Genomic DNA, 26,502 nt, shown 5'->3' with positions numbered 1-26,502 from the left:
TGAATTCATTTTCTGGTGATTTTCTCATTTCTACATTCCTTCATCCTTGCCGCCCCCCCCCCCCCCCCCCCCCCCCCCCCCCCCCGCCCATCCCTGACACCAACATGGGTGAATGATTTTGAGATCTGGTAGATTTCTACTTTCACTTGGTTCTCCAATGTTTATTCACACCAACAGTCCCAATCTCCTTCCATTCTGTTCAGGGCTGGATACACGCATCAAGACTATCTCGAAGCTAAGGGACTCCTCCTTGCTCAAATGAGTGCCTCCTGCTGCTTCGGGGTGGCTCAGCAACAAGACAGGCAGAGCCATTCCTGGATGGAGGCTGTGGAAACGAGCGGCATTTGCTGGGAAGTTGTCTCTGAGAACAACCCTGAGATTGTTCTCCTGGATGTGATCAGACCCACATCAGGTGCAGCACAGGCCAGGTGAGGCCCAGGTTTTGTCCCATTCTTCAAGTTTTTTGTTTGTTTGTTTTTTTACTTGTGACCTGGGATTCTGGTCTCATTTATTAAACTTTCCAGGAACAGAAATGATTTTTCCACTTTCCCAAACATGTATGTGATTTACATCATTTGACGTTCTTAAGTATGAAACTCCAGCCATCGGAGAGATTACTAAAAGCCTGACTTGTTGCTGACGTCACTCACGACTCAGACTGGCAGGTTCCCAAAAGCTGTGTACCTCCTGATCCTCCTTCTGGTAGTAAAAACAACTAAATAGAAAGAAAACTGCTGTGTTTTTCTAGCATTCCAAAACATAAGCAAACGCTGGTTTCACATACACCTGATTTCATATAGTTTGTAACCTGTCCAACTGATGACGATTATGATAGGGCTACCACTGATACCACGGGCTCTTCATTATTTCTGCTTTTAAATTCTCTCCTTTTGTCCATATCAAAGAAACTGTTGCTCTCCTTGCTGAACTATCTATCAATCCCATTCATTCTTAGAAAAAGCTTGGGGCTAAGTAGAAATAACTGTCAGTGTATCTGGGGAAAGGGAAGAAGAGTGACAGAGGCCAGTAGGGCCTAGTTTTCCATGTAGAATGGGGATCTAGATTGTTTACATCAACCCCCTTTTCCTGGAGACCATTATTATTTTTTTTTAATTATTATTTTTTTTAATGCTTATTTATTTTTGACAGAGAGAGAGAGAGAGACAGAGCATGAGTGGGGGAGGGGCAGAGAGAGAGAGAGAGAGAGAGAGAGAGAGAGAGAGAGAGAGAGAGACAGACAGATCCGAAGCAGGCTCCAGGCTCCGAGCTGTCAGCACAGAGCCCGACGCGGGGCTCGAACCTACAGACCGCGAGATCATGACCTGAGCCGAAGTCGGACACTCAACCAACTGAGCCACCCAGGAGCCCCTCCTGGAGACCATTAAAAACAGCTCCCAGTTTCCAGAGGCTCAAGTTTCAAAGCTCATTCCTCTAAAATAAAATCAAATGCAATGGTAGGGTTTTCAAGGTAGTCTGACTTTTTAATACAGACTTTATTTATTTAGTACAATACCAATAATAGCACTAGTGAGATCTCACCAAAATGTGTGACAGTGCTTCTATGAAAAATGCACTTTCAGGGCCAATTTGGGATGTGAGGAATCCGTCCAACATTTCTCCTCTTCCTCCTCCCCATTCAAGTAGGATCAGTTACTTGCTCCAGAGCGGGGAGGGTAGTTACGGGGCAAATGGGTTGCTCAGGGGCATGATCTCATTCATCTGCTTTCCTTTTTTCCCCCCAAAGGATCTAAGGGTTAATCTACTTTCATAATATTCGGCTCACACTACATATAGCTTCCAAGCTATCTGAGAATTTTTCTCCTGTTTTATGGCCAATAGGGAATTTATCTAAAGTTTCCTAAGGGTTTTAAATGCTATTACCAAGAATAATGTCCCCTCACTGGGTGTGGCTTAAAAAAAGAATCCTGGGATAGTACTTATAAGTGTACATTAGAAGCTAGAGAAAGTGGGGGCGCCGGGGTGGTTCAGTCAGTTAAGCGTCGGACTCTTGATCTCAGCTCAGGTCTTAATGTTTATTTTTGAGAGAGACAGAAAGCACGAGTCAGGGAGGGGCAGAGACAAAGAGGAAGAGAGAGAATCCCAAGCAGGCTCTGAGCTGTCAGCACAGAGCCTGATGTGGGGCTCGAACACATGAACTGTGAGATTATGACGTAAGCCAAAGTCGGGACGCTTAACTGACTGAGCCACCCAGGCGTCCCTCAGCTCAGGTCTTGATCTCAGGGTCATGAGTGCAAGCCCCGTGTTGGGCTCTGCATTGGGCATGAAGCCTGCTTACATAAAAAAAAGAAAAAACAAACAAACAAAAAATCTGGAGAAAAGAAACGCAGGTAAGGCTGTAACTGTTCCCTCCTCCTTCAGTCCTAAGACAAATTCAGCAGGGTCAGCAGGAGGGCAAGTGGACACCAAAGATTACTTCCCATGCCCTATCAGCTGTATCCGAACAATTAACAAACTGAATGTTCTCAAAGCGAAGGTGGTCTCACTGTGACTCACTGGTTCGGAAGTCGTGAGTCTTCTCACGACAGACGACTGGCTCAGCCAGTACCTCTTCTTAGCACGTGCTCCACTGTTTCAAGTACTCAACCTTGACAGATGCCCGAGAGAAGCCCCGTGAAGATGTGTGCGTGTGAGAGCGGGCGCACAGGAGTTGAGCGTGTGAACCACGATGAACGCTTATGCGTGCGTGGAGCCCACGGAGGGCGGTACACACACAAAGCAAGAACGGAGAGAACTGCCACGTGAAGACGACTGCCCTGTTCACACAAGAAAAGCCAGCCCCATGCTTCTGGATGTATTAGAAGCTGGGACTCCAGAACAAACATTCTAAACCTCTCAGGATGGTCTGAAGAAAAGACTGAGGCCCTCCTAAAATGGCTGTAAGATCAGAGTGGAGCGCGTGTTATCTCACTTCCCACTGGCATTATCAGCTTTATGGTGTCTCCTTCATCCAGAGACGACCACTTTATCTTAAGGGCACAAGCTATAGGATTCTCTGTATGCTAAGCAAATACATGAGGCACCGAGTTTCATCTGGAAACGAGAGGAATTTACGGTCAAGCCAGATGGCACACATACATTTTCTCTCAAGGAGGTTTAGGATGAAAAACACCTCCTCTCATTGGAATTCTTTCCTTTTCCACTCCATTTCCATTGTTTATGAGAAGACCCTATTGCCGGAGGCAGCCGACCTGAGCCATACCTCCGCCTGGCACTCATATCCACAGGCTCATCGCTGATGTTTTCTTTGCCTGGCCTTCCAGCAGTCCTGGTGTCGCCATGAGGCCTGAGATTCCCATTGAGTTTCTCTTCATAGCCCTTGACGCCACTGCCATCCTGTTTGGTGGGCAACTCATGTGGCACATCGAGATTCGCCAGATCCTTCCGTTTGAGCAGCGCCAGCATCTTCAGGCGTTCCATGGCCTCGTGCCCCTCCATTTTGAGTCGCTTAGCCAGGACATCGTCTCGCTCATCGGCCGGGTCCAAGCTCCGCTTCAACAGGTTCAGGCGAAGAGCATCTTCTGTCATCCTATCCATCCTGCGGGAAGGAAAATACAAGTGAGATCGGAACACAATCCCTTAAACAGTCCGTAAAGAAAGAGGATGGGTGGTAAAGGTATTCGGAAGAATCACAAGAGCGCCTGGCTGGCTGAGTCGGTAGAGCATGTGACTCTGGATCTAGGGCTGTGAGTTTGAGCCCCACGTAGTGTCGATCTCACCAAAAAAGAATCATCGTTACATGGCAGTTCAAAGATCACTGAGCTAGGGGCGCCTGGGTGGCTCAGTCGGTTGAGCGTCCGACCTCGCTCGGGTTATGATCTCAACAGGTCACGAGTTTGAGCCCCGCGTCGGGCTGGGTGCTGACGGCTCAGAGCCTGGAGCCTGCTTCGGATTCTGTCTCCCTCTCTGTCTGCTCCTTCCCTGCTCACACTCTACCTCTCTAAAAATTAAATAAAACCGTTAAAAAAAATTAAAAACAACGACAAAAAAAATCACTGAGGTAAATATCAACACTCCATTTTCCCAGAACACCTGTATTAAAGGAGATTTCTCCACTCAACTTCAGCAGTGGAAAGTAAGCCTCAAGTGTTTTCTAGTTGTTGAGGTCCTGACTATATCACCGCTCTACTCACCTGGATGGTCCATTAAGAGCCTACATCTCTCAGAAAAGAAACATTCTTTTGTGACTGCTTTGCGGTGCCTGCATGCTCAAACCACCCGCACTGGTTTTACCTCTCACACCAAATTCTTCTCCTGGAAAAGACCTCTTTCATGGACAGGGAAGTTCCTCGGGCCACTCAGGCATATCTTTCATTGGCTTATCTTACTGGAGACAAAAGAGAAAGCCGAACGAAACAAAGAGCGTTTAACGGGCAGCCTCAACTGTCTGCAAGCAGCAAGAGTCAGAAGGGCCCGCAGTTACCCGCCTCAAGGCTATACAGATAGAGTCTGTATCTTAAGATACCTGGCTTTAATGAAAGATTCAGGTGTTTAGGCTGATAGGAGGGAATACTTTCTCTATTTATGCAGCTTAAAGGCAAGAACATTATCATTTTCCCTTCTCACTTTGATTTTTTTACACTAACAAAATCTAAATACAGAACTTCTTCCACACTTTAAAATCCAGGGCTGTTTTCCTGGTAGGAAATAGCAACGAGGCACTGGAAAGAAAATTTTCTGAGTCTAGAAACATAGGCTCAAACTGCTAATTACATTTATAAGATCAAATATTTAATAAGTTACTTTACCTCCCTAAATCTCAATCTTATCTGTAAAAGTGGGTACTTGGAAGGTGCTCAACAAAATTTAACTGTTTTTTTTTTTTTTTTAAGTTTTATTTTTATTTGAGACAGAGACACACAGCAAGCAGGGGAGGGACAGAGAGGGAGACAGAATCCCAAGCAGGCTCTGAACTGCCAGCAGAGCCTGACGTGGGGCTTGAAGATACCCCATGGAGATGCTCAACAAAATTTAATTTCTATGCCCTAGGGTTATGACCTCCTCTATACTCGAAGATACGACATGAGGCCCAATGATTCACAGACTTAAGTAGCAGGACAGAGAAGATTATAAATGTTAACTGGTGCTCTTGAAAAGAAAAATATGTTTGTGCTTGAGGCATCTTCCTTTTTTTTTCCTTTTTTTTCTTTTAACATTTATTTATTATTGAGAGACAGAGCATGAGCATGGGAGGGGCAGAGAGAGGGGGAGACACAGAATCTGAAGCAGGCTCCAGGCTCTGAGCCGCCTGCACAAAGCTGGACGCGGGGCCCGAACCCACAAACTGTGAGATCACAACCTGAGCCGAAGTCAGATGCCTAACCGACTGAGCCACCCATGTGCCCTCTGAAGCGTCTTCCTTCTTGCAGTGAGGAGTAAAATAAGAGCTATTTGATCCTTTTCTGGGTATGACAAAAAAAAAAAAAAAAAAAAAGAAGAGTAGCCAATAAAAGAGTATTCAACAAAAGGAAACAGACATTTTGGAGATCAGAAAAAAAAAAAATCAGAAGCTAGATCTCTGAGTTTTTCGGTAACGTTTCTTAATTCTCTCTTAAAAAAATCGTTTTTTAATGTTTATTTATTTTTGGGACAGCGACAGAGCGCAAGCAGGGTAAGGGCAGAGAGAGAGGGAGACACAGAATCCGAAGCAGGCTCCGGGCTCCGAGCTGTCAGCACGGAGCCCAACGTGGGGCTCAAACAGTGCGATCATGACCTGAGTCAAAAGTAGGACACTTAACCGACTGAGCCACCCAGGCGCCCCTAATTCTTTTTAAAAGCTCAGGCTTATTGAGACATAATTCACACATCACATAATCCACCTTTTTAAAGTGCATACTTCAGTGGTTTTGATTCAGAGTTGTGTAACCACTGCCACAATCAATATTAGAACATTTTTATCATCTCCCCCCTAGAAAACCCATATCCATCAGCAGTCTCTCTGCCCCAACTAATTTACTTTTTCTTCCTAATTTGCCTGTTTTGGACTTTTCGTATAAATGAAGTCATACAATATAGGCTCTTTTGTGACTGGCTTCCTTCATTGAGCATCATGTTTTTAAGGTTCATTCATGTTTGAAGCCTGTGTTTGTACTTGGTATCTTTTCACGGCCAAATGATAATCTACTTGTTTATCCACTTATCAGTTGGTGGACATTTGATTTTCCCCCCTTTTTGCTATTATGAACAAAGCTGCCGTGAACTTTTGTGTACAAGTTTTCGTGTGAACGTGTTTTCAGTTCTCTTGGGTGTACACTTAGGAGTGAACTGTTGGGCCCTGTGGCAGCTCTTTGTTCAACATTAAGAAGCGTTAGGCTGCTTTCCAAAGCAGCAGCACCATTCTGTGTCACTGCCAGCAGCGTGGGGGGGAGGGTTCCAACTTCTCCACATCCTCTTTGTTCTAACAGCTTCAGACAGACATGTTATAGAACATACAGACATTCTGTAGCTACAGGTCCCCCTAAAGATCTGTGTTATTTCTTTTTTTGTTTAATGTTTATTATTTAGAGAAAGAGAGAGATGTTTATTTAGTGAGTGCATGTGTGTGCTCACAAGCAGGGGAGGGGCAGAGAGAGAGGGAGAGAAAGAATCCCAAGCAGGCTCCACGCTGTCACTGCAGAACCCGACTTGGGGCTTGATCCCAGGAACCGTGAGATCATGACCTGAACTGAAATCAAGAGTCTGGTGCTTAACCGAATGAGCCACCCAGGCGCCCCATGGTATGTGTTATTTCTAAAGTGGTATACCTCTGAAAAATACCCCCAGGTGGAAACTGGAAAGCTCAGAACTACAGAACAGCAAGAGTTAGGCTCTAACTCCACAGTAGCAGTGTTCCAGGTAACTTGATGGACACCTCATATTGAGAGTGTCCACTAAGAATCTCATAGGGAGTTGTAGGTGGGAAAAGTCTGTTACTCAACTGATCATACACCTAGATGCAAAAAATACTCCAGAAAAGCACACAGCAAGATCTACAAATGCAAATTAATATGGTACCGTGTTCTAAGTTTTGAGACAAATTATATTTGTGAGCACTGAAATCAGAAGACAAAGCAACAAAACTCGATAACCGAGGGCTGAATGGAGTTTGGGAAGGCATCATTATCCTGGCTTCTCGAACGGTTATACAAACAGTTGAATACTGCTCAGGTAATTCCCTTTTATCATACTCTAATGAAATAAACGGATATACTGAAAGTTGGAAGAAACCAGAACCAGATATTTGATTGTCTAAGGTAATTAATCTTTCCCGAGAGATGGTTTGAGAACTCTGACCAAATTTTCCTTGCCCATTCTTGACTTTACTGATCTTATTGTAAGCTCCAACTTTATGTGTTCATAGCTGGGCCTGTCTCAAAATCCAATGAAACATGGATGAATCTTGAAAACATCATGCAAAGTGAAGTAAGCCAAATACAGAAGGACAGATATTTTATGGTTCCACTTATGTAAGGTACCTAGAATAGGCAAATTCAGAGAGACCGAAAGTAGATTAGAGACTACCCATGACTGGGGGTGGCAAAAGGGCAACGAGGAGCTAAGAGTTAACAGGAACAGAGTCTCTGGGGTGAAGAAAAAGTTCTTAAAATGGACAGTGGTGATGGTTTCACAACAATGTGAATGTACTTAAAGCCACTGAATTATATAGTTAAAAATGGTTAAAATGTTAAATTTTGGGAAAAAATTAAAAAGGAAAAGGAAAACAAAAAGGGAAAGAAGGGGGGAAATGGTAAATTTTGCGTTATGTATATTTTGCCACAATGAAAAAAAATCCAATGTAACAGACAAATTAAAAATGGCACAAGAGATCCTTTTGGGTTATGGAAATGTTCTAAACCTGGATTGTGGTAATAGCTTTACAACTCTGTATACTTACTAAAAAAAAAAATCACTAAACCATAAACTTAAATTATACTCCATAAAGCTGTGAAAATAATATTCAATATAAACTTGTCACACAAAAATTCCTCTCCAAAAAGCCAAACAAAAATTCTATAAAATAGGGGCGCCTGGCTGGCTCAGTCAGTGGAGAGTGCAATGCTTAATCTCAGGGTTGTGAGCTCAAGCCCCACATTTAGCATGGAGCCCACATAAAATAAAGTAAAAAGTTAATTTCCTGTAAAATAAATGTTGTATTTTGCCGTTTAATGTGTACCCAGTTTTTTTGTTTGTTTGTTTCTTCTGGGCTGCTAATGATAACAGCTCATCTTTCTTAAGTACCTACTTAAAAGCCAAACACACTGCTAGGCACTTACCATGTGTTATTTCAATTTCCTTAACAAGTTACTAAGCAAGTGGTATTAGCCTTACTTCACAGCTGGGAAAATGTTCAATCAAGTATCCCAAGACTGCAAAGCTTTAGACAGAGTGAATCTGGAATCCCAGTGCAGGTGTAGCTCACTTCAAGAATCCATTATACAGAGGGATGTATCAGAGCTGGAGAATTCTGAGAAGCAAGGTTGGGTATTCGCGAATGTGCATATCCGTCTATCATCCCCCACAAATACTATGTATATATACTATGTGCCAGGTATAGGGTTAGCTGTTAAGCTGTGAGGAATTGAGGTGAAAAAGGATTAGGTCACTGTCTTTTTAACAATTTCAACCCAATAGGAGACAGATGTGCATGTAACTGAAGTAAGGATTTGGGTGTTCTCAGGAATCCATCTTCTCTGCCTTTATGTTTCAATGAAGAGGACTGAATTCATCTAGATGCAAAAGTTAGAAGTCTGGGAATCATCCCTGACTTTTAAATCTCAGTCCCCAGCTCCTATAGTCTCTTCTCCGGAATGTGAGTGTGAACATATGCAGTCCTGGCATGTTGCTGCTGGCAGCCATCTTGTGACCATGAGGGAAGGCAGGCAGCCTGCAGATAAAGCAGACACTGCGCACAGCAGAACACCGAGATGGGAGCTAATCACACAGCTGCGCCACATCAAACTGCCCTGAAGCTAGTTTCTGGATTCCAGTTACACAGACCAATAAACTCCCTTAATGTTTAAGCCAGTATAAGCTAGGTTTTCTGTTCTGTTACCTAAACTGAAAATATCTTAATGGAAGACTGTCAGAAGTGCCATGTGGGGGGCGCCTGGGTGGCTCAGTCGGTTAAGCGGCCGACTTCGGCTCGGGTCACGATCTCGCGGTCCGTGAGTTCGAGCCCCGCATCGGGCTCTGTGCTGACAGCTCAGAGCCTGGAGCCTGTTTCAGATTCTGTGTCTCCCTCTCTCTCTGACCCTCCCCCGTTCATGCTCTGTCTCTCTCTGTCTCAAAAATAAATAAACGTTAAAAAAAAAAAAAAAAAAAAAGAAGTGCCATGTGGAATCAAGGTGGACATATCCAAAAAACAGGTGGATACATGGCAAACAAACAGGAGAGCCAGCACTTGGGCCAGAGCGGAGATAAATATTTGGACAGGTAGAAGAGGTAATGGAAGTAATGTATGGGTAGTAAGTGAAACTGCCCAGAAAAAAAATTAATATGTAATCACTCGAAAAGAGGGCCAAGGATAGAACCTTAGGCAATACCTACATTTAAGGGTTGGTTGGTCAGAGGAAACTAAGAAATAGCCAGAGGGCTGGGGGAAAACCAGGAAAACCAGACATATCAACAAACTAAAGGAGAGTTCCAGGAAGACAGTAGTTAATTATGTCCAACAATTATGGCACAAAAATGCCCAGCTTTTATTTTATTTATCTCTTGAGAGAGAGTGAGAGAGAGTGCAAGAGAGAACGCGTGCAAGGGGCAGGGTAGGGGGTGCAAAGGGAGAGAGAGAATCTTAAACAGGATCCACACCCAGCTTGGAGTCCAATGTGGGGGTCGACTGCATGACCGTGAGATCATGACCTGAGCTGAAATCGAGTCTGACACTTTAACTGACTGAGCCACCCAGGTGCCCTCAAAAATGCCCAGCTTTAAATCTGCTGCTGTTATAAAAAACAAGAATGGCCAGATGGTAACACAGCTCTAGACCCATGCTTGTCAAGTTTCCATCTTACTGTTAACGCCAAACCAGAATCCAGGTTGCAGCAAAGACTCAGAGGAGCCTGAGAGAGAAGAGGCTGGAGGGATGAGCAAACTGAGTTAACATCTACAGAATGCCTGCTGTGCACTAGGCAATGCATAAGCCCTTTCTATTTGCTCTCGCACTAAATCACATCACAGGATAATAGAAAACTTTTGTCAGTTAAGTTAGAAAAACCCCAATTTTCAAAACTGATAAAACTTAAGCCTGTAGTTATATAAAAGTCAAACAGTATTTCTTTAACAAATAAAAATAAGTTGTTCTGGGGCATCTGGCTAGCTCAGTCAGTGAAGCATGCAACTCTTAATCTCAGGGCCATGAGTTCAAGCCCCATGTTGGATGCAGAACTTTAAAAAAACAAAACAAAACAACAAAACTCTACACCCAACATGGGACTTGAACTCATAACCCAGAGGATCACGAGTCACATGGTTATCCAACTGGGGCAACCAGGTATCCCTTTAAAAAAAAGTTAAAAATATTTTGAGGGCATCTGGGTGGCTGTCAGTTAAGTGACCAGCCCTTGATTTTGGCTCAGGTCATGATCTCACGGTTCAGTAGTTTGAGTTCCACGCTGGGCTCTGCACTGAAAGTGCAGAGTCTGCTTGGCATTCTCTCTTTCCCGCTCTCTCTGTCCCTGGCCCATGCATGCATGTGCTCTCTCTCGCAAATATAAATAAACATAAAAAATTAATATAAATAAAATACTTTGGTTTAAAAATTCTAAGTAGAAATGAAAATATTTCACTTAAAATATTATGCACCCATATATATACTCATCCTTATATGTTTTATATATTTATACATAATATATATTTTATATATTATATATAATACACACGTATGTGTAAGATATACAGTAAAACCTTGGTTTGTGAGCATAACTCATTCCAGAAACATGCCTATAATCCAAAGCATTTGTATATCAAAGCAAATTTCCACATTAGAAATAATGGAAACTCAGATGATTTGTTCCACAACCAAAAAATATTCATATAAAAATGATTACAATGCTGTAATACAAAATAATAAAGAAAATATAAAGAAAAATAAACAAATTAACCTACACTTACCTTTGAAAACCTTCATGGCTGGTGTGAAGGAGACAAGAGAGAGGAGGGTTACTGGGTAGGACGACTTTCACTATCACTAATGGAATTCCTATCTATTGGCTCAACAGAATCCTTTTCTTTTCGTGCACCTTTAACAAGGAACCTATCCAATGACACTTACTTTTGCATCCTTTTGAGGATTTCACGGAAATGGGACATTGCATTGTCATTAAACAGATTCATCGCTCGCACTGCTGCAGCCTTATTTGGGTGGTGCTTTTCTACAGAATGTTTCACTGTTTCCCACATTTTACACATCTCCCTAATCTCATTTGAAGTGAGGGATTCTTCGGCCTTTTTCTCCTCCTCCCCTGCAGACGAGATCTCCCCCATAACCTATTGCTGCTGCTTGCGATGCAGACCCATCAGTTTGTCGGTGTCGGCTCCTGGCCATGCTCTTCCACCAGCTCCCGACTGTCGTCCTCATTCACCTCCAGTCCCCTGGTCTTCCCTAAGGACACAGTTTCATCGACAACTGGCGGCTGCTGTTCATGAGCAAATCCCTCTAAGTCAAGTCCAAGAACACAACCAGGCCACAACTTTCTCCAAGCAGAACTGAGGGTTCTCTTGGTGACCCCATCCCAGGCTTTATCCATGATCTTCAGGCAGTAGTTCACCATGTGGAAACAATTTTTCCCAAACTCTCGGAGGGTAAGGTTTGTTCCTTCAGTCACCTTGAAGCATCCCTGAAGTAGTGCTGTGGTGTAAAGCTTTTTAAAGTTTGAAATGACTTGCTGATCCATGGGCTGGAGGACTGGAGTGGTGTTGGGAGGAACTTGACCTTAATGAACTCGAATTCCTCCAGTAAGTCGTCCTCAAAGCCTGGAGGCTGAGTATGAGTATTACCCATAACCAGCAAGGCTTTGGGTGGCAGATTCTTTTCTAAAAGGTATTTCTTCACTGCAGGACCGAAGCCCTCATTGATCCATTCAACGAACAACATACGAGTGACCCAAGCCTTGCTGTTGGACCCACACAGAACATTTAACTGGTTCTTCTGCACCTTGCATTTCTTGAAAGCTTGTGGATTCTTGGAATGAGACTTTGAAACCCCCACTTGCATTAGTACAAAACAAGAGGGTGAAACGGTCTTTCACGGGCTTGTGACGGGCATTACATTCTCTTCTTCTGTAATGTACATCCTCTTTGGCATCTCTTTCCAAAAAAGCCCCATCTCATCACAGTTAAAAACTTGCTCTGGCAGGTAACACTCAGAAGCTGTGAGCTTCTGGAACTCGGTAGCGAACACCTCAGCTGCCTTAGAGTCCAAACTCAAGTCTCTGTGTGCTTCACAACACTACAGATGCCACTTAAAGTTATCAAACCATTCCCTGCTTGCTTTGAAGGCTTCTTTGTTTTCTGTTGACATACCTGGCAGTTTACTTATGAGGTCGGTATACAAGGCCTTTGCCTTCTCACAGATAAAGTTCTCGGTCACAGTGTCACCTGCTAGTTGCTTCTCATTTATCAAAATCAGAAGCAACTTTTCTACATCTTCCAGAACACCTGGCCGTTGCTTTGATAATCTCGTGACTCCTTTTGCTGCATTTGGCTCCCTATTTCTTCTTTAATACTGTGCAAATGGTTGACATCGACTTCTTATAAAATCTTGCAATTTTGGTCACTTGTATACCTTGTTTGTACTTCTTGATGATTTCCTTAACTTCCACCATAATCATCTCCTTCTCACTGCCTTTCTTTTCAACGCTTTTCTGCATGGGGGCCATTAGTTGTGATCATGTGACATTTGGTGTGACATACTACTCATAGGGCAAGACATCGCTCATTTATCAAGTTAAAATTTATTAGAAATGTTGGCTCGTCTTGCAGAACACACTCACAGAACAAGTTACTCGCAATCCATGGTTTTACTGTATATAAAATAAATATACCCTTCTCATGAATTCTAATACTTGCCTTAATCTGAAGACTTTAACTTAATTTTTTTTTTTAGTAATCTCCACACCCAACACAGGGCTTGAATTCACAACCCTGAGATCAAGAGTCATATGCCAGGTACCCCCAAATCTAAAGACTTTTTATTTAAAAAAATTTTTTTTGTAATTTTTTTTAATGTTTTTGTTTATTTTTGAAGGAGAAAGAGAGAGACAGAGCATGAGTGGGGAAGGAGCAGAGAGAGAGAGGGAGACACAGAATCAGAAGCAGGCTCCAGGCTCTAAGTTGTCAGCACAGAGCCTGATGCGGGGCTCGAACCTACAAACTGTGAGATCATGACCTGAGCTGAAGCCTGATGCTCAACTGACTGAGCCACCCAGGCGCCCCTAAAAAAATTTTTTTTCTAATGTTTATTTTTGAGAGAGAGAGACAGAGCATGAGTGGGGGAAGGGCAGAGAGAGAGAGGGAGAGAAGAATCTAAAGCAGGCTCCAGGCTCTGAGCTGTCAGCACAGAGCCCAATGTGGGGCTCGAACTCACGAACTGTGAGATCGTGACCTGAGCCGAAGTCGGACGCTTAACCGACTGAGTCACCCAGGAGTCCCATTTAATCTGTAGATCTTCTCCAGGTTTACTTGGATTCATTTGTGCTTATTTCATTCTACACAACGTTACCAACATTTGTAGGTGCATTTATCCATTAGAGTCAACATTTCCATCATCTCAAGGGCCCCTCCTGCTGCCACTTGATAACCATATCCACCCTTTTACCACCTCCAAACCACATCCCAAACCCTGATGATGACCACCAATCTGTTTTCCATACCGAAAATTTCATCTTTTCACAGATATAACGGGAACCACACAGTATACAACTCGGAGGTTGGTTTTTGTTTTTGTTTTTTTTTTTTTTTAATTATTAAGTAGGCTCCATGCCCAGTATGGAAACCAACACGGGGCTTGAACTCACGACCCTGAGATCAAGACCTAAGCAGAGATCAGGACTTGGATGCTTAACTGACTGAGGTACCCAGGTGCCCCTGAGGTTGGCTTTTTAAAAATGGCTTTTAGTATAATTCTCTTGAGATTCATCCAAGTTGTTGCACATACCAACAGTTTGTTTCTTTTTATTGCTGACTAGTAGTCCATGATATATGAATGTACCATTATTTATTCACCTGCTGAAGGACAACAGAGTTGTTTCTAGTTTGTTTTTGTTTTTTTTTTTGCTATAACAAATAAAGCTGTGATGGACATTCATACACAAGTTTTTGCAGAAACATAAGCTTTCATTTTTCTGGGGTAAATGCTTAAGAGAGTGGCTGCTCAGTAATATGGCAGATTACTGTTTAATTAAAAATTTTTTTAAGTTTATTTATTTATTTAGGGAGAATGAGTAGGGAAAGGGCAGAGAGAGAGAGAGGGAGGGAGAGCGAGAGAAAATCCCAAGCAGGCCTGAGCCCAGTGCGGGGCTTGAACTCATGAACTACGAGATCATGACCTGAGCCGAAATCAAGACTTGAATGCCTAACCTGCCCCAATGTTCAGTTTCAGAAGAAACCACTAATGCGTTTTCCAGTGTAGTTACATCGTCACATGTCCCCGTAAGCAGTGGTTGAGAAGTTGAGTTTCTCCACATCCTCACCGGCATTTGATGCTACCCTCATTCTTTATTTCAGCCACTCTTGAGAGTTCTGGAGTGGTAGCTCACTACAGTTTTCACATGCATTTCTCTAATGGCTAATGATGTTGATTATCTCTTTATGTGTTTATCTGCCATATGTAAATCCTCCTTTGTGAAAACTCTCTGTTCTTGTCTTTTCCCCATTTTTTGTTAAAATTTATTTATTTACTTTGAGAGAGAGCGCGCGCGAGCAAGAGCAGGGGAGGGCAAAGAGAGAAATTCAACACTACACATACAGTCGAAGCACTTTGTGTAACTTCATGTCCAAACCGTTCTCTACCCCCTCTTCTCCTTCTCTCCCCAGGGGCATTAGTATGGATTTATCATTTCTATGAACATTTTTACAAGATTATTGCTATCTATACCCTTAAATAACATATAGTATAGTTTGTGAGTTTTTACAGTTTAAAAAGTAACTCTTGTAGGGGTACCTGGGTGGCTCCGTCGGTTAAGGGCTGGACTCCTGACTTTGGCTCAGGTGATGATCTCGCGGTTCGTGGGTTTGAGCCCCACACTGGGCTCTGTGCTGATGGTGTGGAGCTTGCTTGGGATCCTCTCTCTCTCTCTGCCGCTCCCTCACTTTCACTCTCTCCCTCAAAATAAACTTAAAAAAAAGTAGTGCTTGTACATATCTTTTTCATTTGCTTTTCAATATTCAGTTTTTTTTTTTTATTTTTTTTCAACTTTTATTTATTTTTGGAACAGAGAGAGAGAGAGAGCATGAATGGGGGAGGGGCAGAGAGAGAGGGAGACACAGAATCGGAAGCAGGCTCCAGGCTCTGAGCCATCAGCCCAGAGCCTGACGCGGGGCTCGAACTCACAGACCGCGAGATCGTGACCTGGCTGAAGTCGGACGCTTAACCGACTGCGCCACCCAGGCGCCCCAATATTCAGTTTTTTTAATATTTAAAATTTATCCAAGTGAATGCATGAAGCTCTAGTTTATTTAACTGCTGTAGAACACCACAAGAAAAATATACAGATTAGTAACCCATTCTCCAGTTCAACAATTAGGCATCAATTTGCTGATATTTAATGATGCCAAGTCCACGTCTGGCCAAGATGGCGTTAACATGGCTGGCTGGATTTAATTTCCCACCTGAAATAACAAATCCCACCACCCCGCACCCCCCCAGCAAAATACACAAAATGAGGGTTTTCAAGACACTGGACATCAGGCAACAAAGGCAGGATCCCACAGGAGCCAGAAGCAAATGAGGTGAGCTCGCCAACTGCCCTCATTTCTTGTCTTGAGAGTTTCAAGCACGTGGTATAGGCAGGGGAACCTGAGGCAGAGCGAGGCATCTTGTAAGCCCAAGTAATGGAGACGCGGGTGCAGTGAGACAAAGGCAGCTAGATTTCAAGAAGGGCAGAGAACCACAGAGGTGAGAGCTGCAGAAAGATGGCTGTCACAAAGAAGTAAGTGGTGGGAACACATAGAGAAAGTGGGATCTTCACACACTGCTGGTGGGAATGTGAAACAGCACAATCACTTTGGCAAAGAACTTGGCAGTTCCTCCTAAAGTTAAATGTACAGTTACCAATGACCCACACATTCCACTGCTAGGTATACACCCAAGAGGACTGAAAACATTATTTCCACGCAAAAATTTGTGCATCAATGTTCACAGCAGCATTATTCATAATAGCTGAAAAGTGGAAACAACCCAAATGCCCACCAAGTGACAAAATATGGTAGATCCGTACAATGGAATATCACAGCCACAAAAAGGAATGAAGTACTGATAAGAATTATAACACAAAGGGGCACCTGGGAGGCTCAGTCAGTTAAGCATCTGACGGACTTTGGCTCAGGTCATGATCTCACAATTTGTGAGTCTGAACCCCACATCAGGCTCTATGCTAACAGTGTGGAGCCTGCGTGGGATTCTCTGTCTCTGCCTCTCTTTTTCTGCCCCTCCCCCACTAGTGCTTGCTCTCTCAAAATAAATAAATAAAGTTGAAAAAGAAAAGAAGAATTACGGGGCACCTGGGTGGCTCGGTCGGTTGAGCGTCCAACTTTGGCTCAGGTCATGATCTCACGGTCTGTGAGTTCGAGCCCCGAGTCGGGCTCTGTGCTGACAGCTCAGAGCCTGGAGCCTGCTTCGGATTCTGTGTCTCCCTCTTTCTCTCTGCCCCTCCCTGCCCCTGCTTACACTCTGCTTTCTCTCTCCCTCAAAAATAAACATTAAAAAAAAGAAATTAAAGAAAAGAAGAATTACAACATACATGAACCTTGAAAACATTACCTAAGTGAAGGAAGTCAGTCACAAAAGGCCATATATTGTATGATTCCATTTACATGAAAAATCCAGACTAGGCAAATCTATGCAAATTGAAAGACTAGTGGCTGCCTAGAGCTGAAGAGAGGGTCAAAATGGGGAATGTCTCCTTATGGGTCAGGGGTTTCTTTTTGGAGCGATGAAAATGTTCTAATCTTAGACTGTGGGGATAGCTGCACAACTCTGAATATACTAAAACCATTAAATTGTACACTCGAAATAGCTGAATTTTGTGGCAGGTAAAATGTACCTCAATAAAGATGTTAAAAAACACAATGGATGATATTAATAGATTAGCTACTAGAGAAAAAAGATTTAATCAACTAGAAGACCTAGTAATAAAAATCACCCCAAATCAAAGACAGATAAAGAATAAGGGGCTTCTGGGTGGCTCATTCAGTTAAGCGTCCCACTTCAGCCCAGGTCATGATCTCATGGTTCATGAATTCGAGTCCCACATCAGGCTCTCTGCTGTCAGCACAGAGCCTGCTTCAGATCCCCTGTCTCCCTTTCTCACTGCCCCTCCCCTGCGCATTCTCTCTCTCTCTCTCTCTCAAAAAATAAACAAACTTGGGGCGCCTGGGTGGCACAGTCGGTTAAGCGTCCGACTTCAGCCAGGTCACGATCTCGCGGTCCGTGAGTTCGAGCCCCGCGTCAGGCTCTGGGCTGATGGCTCGGAGCCTGGAGCCTGTTTCCGATTCTGTGTCTCCCTCTCTCTCTGCCCCTCCCCCGTTCATGCTCTGTCTCTCTCTGTCCCAAAAATAAATAAACGTTGAAAAAAAAATTAAAAAAAAAATAAAATAAACAAACTTAAAAAAACTTAAAAAAAAGAAGAAAAAAGAATGAAAAAGAAGAGTATCAGGGGACTAGGGGACAACTTTAAGCAGTCTAATATACAGGTAACTGGAGTCCCTCAGAGAAAGGAGATGGGAGTGGACATAAAAAATATATGAATAAATAATGGCTAAAAATTAACAACGAAAACTATAAACCTACAAATCCAAGAATCTCAATAAACCCTGAGCACAAGAAACATGAGGAAAGCTATACCAAGGGACATCATAATTAAACTGCCCAGAACTACTACAGAATCTTAAAAGTAGCTGGGACAGGGGAGGGAAAGGAAGACACGTTATGCAAAAATAAGGACATCAGATTTCTTGTTGGAAATAATGCAACAGGGAGTGAGTAAAAGAAAAAATCTGACAACCCAGAATATCATACTTATCAAAACATAGCTTTAAAAAAACTTTTTTTAGAATTTATTTGTGTGTGTGTGTGTGTGTGTGTGTGTGTGTGTGTGTGTGTGTGTGTGAGAGAGAGAGAGAGAGAGAGAGAGAGAAGAGGAGGAGGAGGAGGAGGAGGAGGAGGAGGAGGAGGAGAGAGACACAGAATTCGAAGCAGGTGCCAGGCTCTGAACTGTCAGCACAGAGCCCAACGCAGGGCTTGAATCCACGAACTGTGAGATCGTGACCTGAGCCGAAGTCGGATGCGTAACCGACTGAGCCACCCAGGGGCCCCAAAACATTTCTTTTAAAAACAGGGGTGCCTGGCTGGCTCAGTCAGTAGAGTATGTGACTGACTCTTGATCTTGGGGTCATGAGTTCGCGCCCCACATCGGGGTATAGATTGTATTTAAAATAAAAATCTTGGGGCGCCTGGGTGGCTCGGTCAGTTAAGCGTCCGACTTCGGCTCAGGTCACGATCTCACAGTTCATGGATTGGCTCAGGTCATGATCTCACGGTCCATGAGTTCGAGCCCTGCATCGGTCTCTGTGCTGACTGCTCAGAGCCTGGAACCTGTTTCAGATTCTGTGTCTCCCTCTCTCTCTGCCCCTCCCCTGCTCATGCTCTGTCTCTCTCTGTCTCAAAAATAAATAAACGTTTAAAAAAAAATAAATAAAAAATAAAATAAAATAAAATAAAATAAAATAAAATAAAATAAAATAAAATAAAATAAAATAAAAATCTTAGGGGTGCCAGAGTGGCTCAGTCGGTCAAGCGACCTACTTCAGCTCGGGTCATGATCTCACAGTTTGTGGGTTCCAGCCCCACATCGGGCTCTGTGCTGACAGCTTGGAGCCTGGAGCCTGCTTCCAGATTCTGTGTCTCCCTCTGTTTCTACACCTCTCCCACTTGCAGTCTGCCTCTCTCTCTCTCTCTCAAAAATAAACATTAAATTATTAAAAAATAAAATAAAATAAAATAAAATAAAATAAAATAAAATAAAATAAGATAAAATAAAAATCTTAGGGGTGCCTGGGTGGCTCAGTTAAGCGTCTGACTTTGGTTCAGGTTGTGATCTCACAGTTTGTGGGTTTGAGTCCCACGTCGGGCTCTATGCTGACAGCTCAGAACCTGGAGCCTGCTTCAGATTCTGTCTCCCTCTCTCTGCCCATCCCCTGCTCACGCTCTGTCTCTCTCTCTCAAAAATGAATAAACACTAAAAAAAGTAAAAAAAATAAAATAAAAAACTTAAAAACTTTTAAAAACGAAGATGAAATATTTTTTAGTCATTTAAAATTTCCTTTATCAAAGTTCTCCTTTATAATTTATATTTACTTGTATCTTAAAAGTTCCTCTAATTATGGCCTCAAACCTTATTTTGTCTGTTAATATGAGCACATCAACTTTCTGATTTACTTGAAACATCTGAAACATCTTTTTCCATTCTTAATTTCAATTTCTGTGCCTTTTTTTTTTTTAAACTTGTGTCTTTTTTACAGTATTTACCTGAATTTTTCCATTCAACCTAATTTTTTTTTTTAGCTGCCTAGTTTAGTTCATTTAAATTTACTATCATGATTACTAATATATTTGGTTTTATTTCTACCCTCTTCATTCTATCATCTTGCTTGTTCTGTGCTTCTTTTTTGGTCTCTTATGACTTCTATCAACTGGACTGACTTAAATTTTCTTTATTTCATTTTCTCTGTTTTATTTCAACCCTATTTTGTTTTTTAGCTCCTATCAAATTTGTCATAATTAGTGCGTTAGATATAGTAAAAGCTAATTTAGATTTACCAACAAACTTCTTTTTGTCCTGCCAATCTTAGTGGATTCAAATTCTCTTTTCCTGATACATATCCTTTATTAATTCTTTTAGTAGAACACATAGCTGCTAAACAATTCAAATTTACCTGAAAATGTTTATTTTCTCCTCACTCTGGAGTGAAAATAGAATTCTAGTTCAGGTATCTTTTCTGTGTACTTTGAAAATACTTTCCTGGCATTTTCTTGTTGAGAAGTTTGGTTTAAGTCTAATTTTCATTCTTTTGTGGAACTCTTTTTTTCCTCCCTGGTTGCTTTCATAAGTTCTTTGTCTTTGACATCCTACAAAACTTAGTATCACTCATGCGTTCTAATGTGTTTTGTTTTACTGATCCTTTCAGGATTAGTTGTATTTTCCTGAAGATTCATATACTTAACAATTCTGGAAAATTCTCAGCCATTATCTCTTTGAATATTATTACCATCTCCATTTTCCTCTATTCTATGCTAGAACCCCTGAGATACATCTTGGGTCATCTTATTCTGGTCTCCAGGTCTCAAAACTTTTCTTCGTATTTTCCATTTCTTCCTATCTCTGTGCTATATTCTGTGTAATTTTCTCCTGTTGTTCCCCATTCTCTCTTCAGCTATGTTGAATATGCTGTTTAACAAACACATCTTCTGAATTTTTAATTTCACTGATCTACTGCAGAACAGATCAACTTTGAATACACATTAGAATCATCTGAGGAACTGTAGGAGAAAAAAAAAAAAAAAAAACCAAAAAGACAAACCGATACCAGAGGTCCCACTCCTAAAGCTTCTGATTTAATTGGTCTGCCATAGGACTCAAGCATCCGTGCCTTAATAAACTCCCAACTGGGGAGGCCCGGATAGCTTAGTCAGTTAAGCGTCCGACTCTTGATTTTGGCTCAGGTCATGATCTCACAGTTTCTCTGCTTTTCCCCTGCTCATGAGCAATGTACACTCTCTTTAAAAAACGAAAATAAAAAATATACTCCCTCGTTGGTTCCATCATTCAGCAAATGTTGAGAATCATTCCATCTCTTCACACCAACTTGGTGTACTACTTTTACTTTGGAGAAATTTTCCCATGACCTCTTATTCTGTTCCATTTATTGCCCCATTTCCCTGTACACTGTACAGCAAAATTCCTCAAGTGTCCTCTATATGGTCTCCACTTTCTCTTGAAACGACTTCAGTTCAGATTTTGTTCTTTCAACATAAAGAAACCATCTTTTCCAAGTCACTAATTAACTTCATGCTACCAAATCCAACAGTTTTTTTTCCCCTCAACTTAAAAAAAAAAAATCAGTCCTCATTTGACTTGAATTTTCAGCACTATTTAAACAAATCAGTATTCCTTCTTTTTGAAATGCTTTCTTCACTTGGCCTTCAGGACTTCATATATCTGAAGTGATATATGAAATATATATCATATATCTGAAATGATCCTAATTTAGGATCATTTATGCTTTTTTAAAAACTGAGATATAATTGACAGGTAACATTAAACTAGTTTCAGATGTACATAATAAAGATTTGACATTTACACATATTAAGTAATTGCCACAATAAGTCTTACTATCCATCACCATACAGTTAAATTTCTTTCTTGTGCTGAGAACTTTCAGATCTACTTGCTTGGAGCAACTTCCAAATACATAATACAGCATCATTAGCTACAGTCACACCATGCTGTCCGTTCCATCTCCATGGATTAACAAGCATCTCTGTAACTTACTTATTTTGGAAGTAAGTTTGTACCTTTTGACCAACTTCACCCATTTCATCTTCCCACCCCCATCAGCAACCATTAATCTGTTCTCTGTGAGTTTGTGAGTTCTCAGTTGTTTGTTGTGTTGTGTTTAGATTCCACATATGAGACGGTGTCTTTCTCTCTCACTTACTTCAATTAGCATAATGCTCTCAAGATCCATTCATGTTGTCGCAAATGGCAAGCTTTCCTTCTTTTCTATGACTACTATTCCACGTTTATATTTGGTGGTCTGTTTCCTACCAATGAAAATGTTAAGCTCCTTGGCAGAGGTGTTTTTGTTTGTTTTTTCCTATTTTATTCAGTGCCTGGCCCATAAAATGTACTAGATAAATACCTGCTGAATAGAAGACCATATTCTGCATTTTTAGATATTTTATTTGGTTCATTGTTCAAGTCTGTCTCCCCCAAAGCATTTTTTTCTACTCTTTCAAAATCTTTGTACTTAACTATTTAAATATACTTATTTTATAAACTGTAATCAAGAGATTTATTATCTTAAGTCTCAGTTCCTATTGATTTTTGTTAAGTGATTCTTGTTCATGGTAAATGAATTGGGTTTTTTTGGTGTGTGCTTTTTGTTATTTTTTTGTTGTTGTTGTTATTTTTAATTTTTTTTTTTTTACTGTGAGCTTTGTCTTCATTGGGACTTTTGTGGTTTGGACTGTGGACCTGTTCCTCCAGAGTAGTTTTCCATATGCTCCTGCCAGTTACCCCAAGGGCATAAAGGGTTCTAAATATTTTTTATATTTACTTCTCAGCTTGGGGATATCAAGACAAAAATAATTTAACCCTGTAGGAGTGTAGGCCCTACATAAATTTTCAGGGGATATTCCCACCAATCCCTAATCAGAACCCATAGTTCTAGGTTCTACAAGTTTCCTTGTTTGTTTGAACTAGGGGATGGAATTTTTTATGGTCACCTCCTTTTCTTGAGCCTTCAAGGCTCCCAGCCTTGGGACACCTGGGTGGCTCAGTCAATTAAGTGTCTGACTCATGATTTCAGCTCAGGTCATGATCTCATGGTTCGTGAGTTCGAGTACCACATCAGGCTCTGAGCTGACAGTGCAGAGCTTGCTTAGGATATTCCCTCCCTCCCTCCCTCTCTCTGTCTATCCCTGTCTCTTTCTGCCCCCCCCCCGCCCCCGGGTGTGTGTGTGTGTGTGTGTGTGTGTCTCTCTCTCTCTCTCTCAAAAAATAAACTAAAAAAAAAATTTTATAAGGCTCCCAGTCTTCGGGGTGCCTGGGTGGCTTAGTCGCTTGGGTGTCCGACTTCGGCTCAGGGCATGATCTCACTGTTCCCGAGCTTGAGCCCCGTGTTGGGCTCTGTGCTGACAGCTCAGAGCCTGGAGCCTGCTTTGGATTCTGTGTCTCCCTCTCTCTCTGCTCCTACCCTGCTCACGCTCTGTCCCTCTCTCTCTCAAAAATAAATAAAACATTTTTAAAAATTAAAAACAAAAAAAAAAAATAAAGGCTCCCAGTCTTCTGTGAGGATTCTCATCTCTAACTCTGCTCCATTTAGGCCTAATGCTGTCTCTCTGGAACCCTCATAAGCATTAAAACCAAGTCTTTTGGTTACTGAGACTAGAAAAGCACCAGAACTGTCACAGCATTAAGTCACATACACCCTGCTCATTGTCAGTTCACCTTTCATTTGTTGTCCTTGATGATTTTCCTTATTTCTTTCAGGCTCAGCTATGCATTTATTATTATTTTTTTAAATATTCATTTATTTTTGAGAGAGAGAGAGAGTGTGAGCAGGAGAGGGGCAGAGAGAGAGGGAGACACAGAATCTGAAACAGGCTCCAGGCTCTGAGCTGTCAGCACAGAGCCCGATGCGGGGCTCAAATTCCCAAACCGTGAGATCATGCATGGCCTGAGTTGAAGTAGGATGCCTGACCGCCTGAGCCACCCAGATGTCCCTCAGCTATGCATTTAAAAGGAAGTTTTTTATTTTTTATTTAAAAAAAATTTTTTAATGTTTATTTATTTTTGACAGAGACACAGAGAGACAGATGGAGCATGAGCGGGGGTGGGGCAGACAGACAGGGAGACACAGAATCCTAAGCAGACTCCAGGCTCTGAGCTGTCAGCACAGAGCCCGACGCATGTGGGGCTCGAACTCATTGGCCGCGAAGATCATGACCTGAGCCGAAGTCGGACGCTCAACGGACTCAGCCACCCGGGCACCCCGAAAAGGAAGTTTTTTAAAAAGGAAAAAAAAAAAAAGTTTGCTATATTTTATCCAGCATTACCAGGTGTTTTGTAATGCAACTGCAAAGAGTTTTAGAGTTCTATGGTCTCCCAAGGTCAAAAATGATCTGAAAGTGTAAACTTTATATTCATAATAACTACTTCGGTATCTTTTCAGACCAGACATGTCTCTCGGCTTCAAATAAACAGGGGTGCCTGGGTGGCTCAGTTGGTTAAGAGTAAGAAGTAAATTATTTACTTTGGAATGGTTCAGAAAAAATATGCATATGCTATATATCATGAAACAAATACGGCAAATATTGTTAACTGAAGATGGCAATTACATAAGCTGTTCGCTGTTACGTATAACTATATAGATATATTTAAACATTTTCATACTTCTTAAAAGTTAAAAGCTTTTTAGATTGTTTTAACTGAAAAAAAGAGAGCAGGCAGAACAGAACATACTCCTTTTTCAAAAGGAGGCCTTTAACTCGACCACAGAGAACAGGAAAGTAACGTGCCACAAGAACACGGACAGTGACCCTCGACTGAGCAGCAACATTACGGTGAAGTGCACGTAGCCCTCCTGAGCTATGGTTGTGGTTACCGTTGGGCTTGTGTGAGGGAACAGAAAATACGTATGTCGGTCTCTGCCTCCGGTTCCTGGCACAGAGTTCCTAAAACTCTTGTAATTTCCTAAGTGATAAGAACACTGGGGGCATCTTTTGTTCGGACGAGGTGATGCCGGGTGGGTGCTTGGAGGACTCCCGGGTGGGGACTGGTCACCAGAAAGACCAAGCCCTGATTAGAAGCTTGAAATTCTCACTCCCCATCCCCATCCTCCAGACAGGGGCTGGAAATTGAGTTAATGATACACCATGTCTATGTGAGGAAGCCTCTGTAAAATCCAAACAATACGGGGTTCAGGAACTTGCAGGTTGGTGAAGAGCTGGAGGCACTGGGAGAGGAGCGTGCCTGGACAGAGCATGGATACTCCTTAGATTCTATGAAATACAGTATTTGTGAAATGCCTGCTACCTGTTATTAGCATTATTCTAAGCACTGAGGATACAGTGTTGAGCAGTCTCTATCCTCCTGGGCTTAATGTTCTAGTGGGAAATAAATAACATATACACATATAAAGCAGTGGTAAGCACCTTCAAAACAGGTTAAGCATCAAAAGGGGTTAGAGAGTGTTAGATGAGGGAGGGGGAAGGGGAAACTATTCTTTATTTTTTTTTTTAACATTTATTCATTTTTTTGAGAGAGACAGAGTGCAAGCAGGGGAGGGAGACGCAGAATCGCAAGCAGGCTTCAGGCTCTGAGCTGTCAGCACAGAATCCGATGCGGGGCTCGAACTCACAAACTGTTAGAGCATGACTTGAGCTGAAGTCAGACGCTTAACCGACTAAGCCACCCAGGTGCCCCAAGGGGAAACTTCTTAAAGCACAGTCTGGAAACTCCTGTCTAAAGAGAGAACATTTGAGCTAAGTCCTCAATGAAGTGAGGAAGTGAGGTCTGAATGTATCTGAGAGAGAATGGAGCAAGTCAGGAAATTCTTGCTGCTTAAGACACGTGCTTAATATGTGCAAGAAACAGTATTTAAAAAAAAAAAAAAAAAAAAGCAAAGCTGAAATGCCATATCCCAGAGGGAGAGTGGTAGGAAACGAGGTAGAAGAGGTAATCGAGGGACCAAATCAGGTGCGGCCTTGAATTGAGAGTACCAGTTAGGATACACACCTTGAAAGAAGGGCCAAGAGAAATCCTGATGTACTAGATGTGAACTGTGAGAAAAAGCACATGATGATGCCTTGTATGAAAATGGTGAATAATGCTATGTTTAGAGTGAAAAATGAAAAGTGTAGCTCTAAGACATTAACTCTGAAAAACCTATGAGACACAAGCTAGAGCTAAGAGATGTGTAGGGCGAAGCCATAAATTCAGGAGCCCTAAGCATACAGGCAAGAGTGTGAAGTCACAGGGGTACACAAAATCATTTAGAAACAGAGACAGCAAACAGAGAAGAGCCCAACATTTACGCATTATAACATTTAGAGAACACCTAGCAAAGAAGATGGGGGGTGGTCTGAGGTAAAAAGAAAGCCAGAAGCAGGTATCTTGGAAGCAGAGTGACTTTTCCCCACAAGTCTAAATGTCTCTAAGGATTTAAGTATTTCTGGAGTCTCTCTGTTCTTTCCAACTTTCCTGACACTCTTCAGTTCAGAATATCCTATTTTCTCTCCTAACCTACAGCAAATACTTTAAATATGATCTTGTGGTCTCAGTATCAAAGGTTCCCCTGCCCCCACCCCATTCACCTTCCACATAGCCTGTAAAAGTGATCTCAAAAAAAAAGGGGGGGGGGCGCCGGGCTCAGTGGGTCGGGTGTCCAACTTCGGCTCAGGTCTTGATCTCATGGTTGAGTTCGTGAGTTTGAGCCCCGCATTGGGCTCTGTGCTGACAGCTCAGAGCCTGGAGCTTGCTTTGGATTCTGGTCTCCCTCTCTGCC

The 26,502-nt window shown here is 42.2% G+C and overlaps 1 protein-coding gene across 3 annotated transcripts in view; it reads right to left on the bottom strand.

Annotated features, from left to right (window-relative positions):
• Positions 1 to 26,502, bottom strand: part of GATAD2B (GATA zinc finger domain containing 2B) — an 86,194-nt gene that overhangs the window by 11,455 nt on the left and 48,237 nt on the right. For all 3 annotated transcript variants that reach the window (XM_023247901.2, XM_023247900.2, XM_019822542.3), the window contains exon 2: positions 3,221 to 3,556. In XM_023247901.2, coding sequence (XP_023103669.1) covers positions 3,221 to 3,555 — 335 coding nt within the window. In that variant the 5' untranslated portion in view covers position 3,556. The remainder of the gene's footprint in view (positions 1 to 3,220; positions 3,557 to 26,502) is intronic.

This window comes from Felis catus, chromosome F1 (assembly GCF_018350175.1).
Source record: "Felis catus isolate Fca126 chromosome F1, F.catus_Fca126_mat1.0, whole genome shotgun sequence".
Taxonomy (NCBI): Eukaryota; Metazoa; Chordata; class Mammalia; order Carnivora; family Felidae; genus Felis; species Felis catus.
This window is presented reverse-complemented; position numbering and strand designations above follow the sequence as displayed.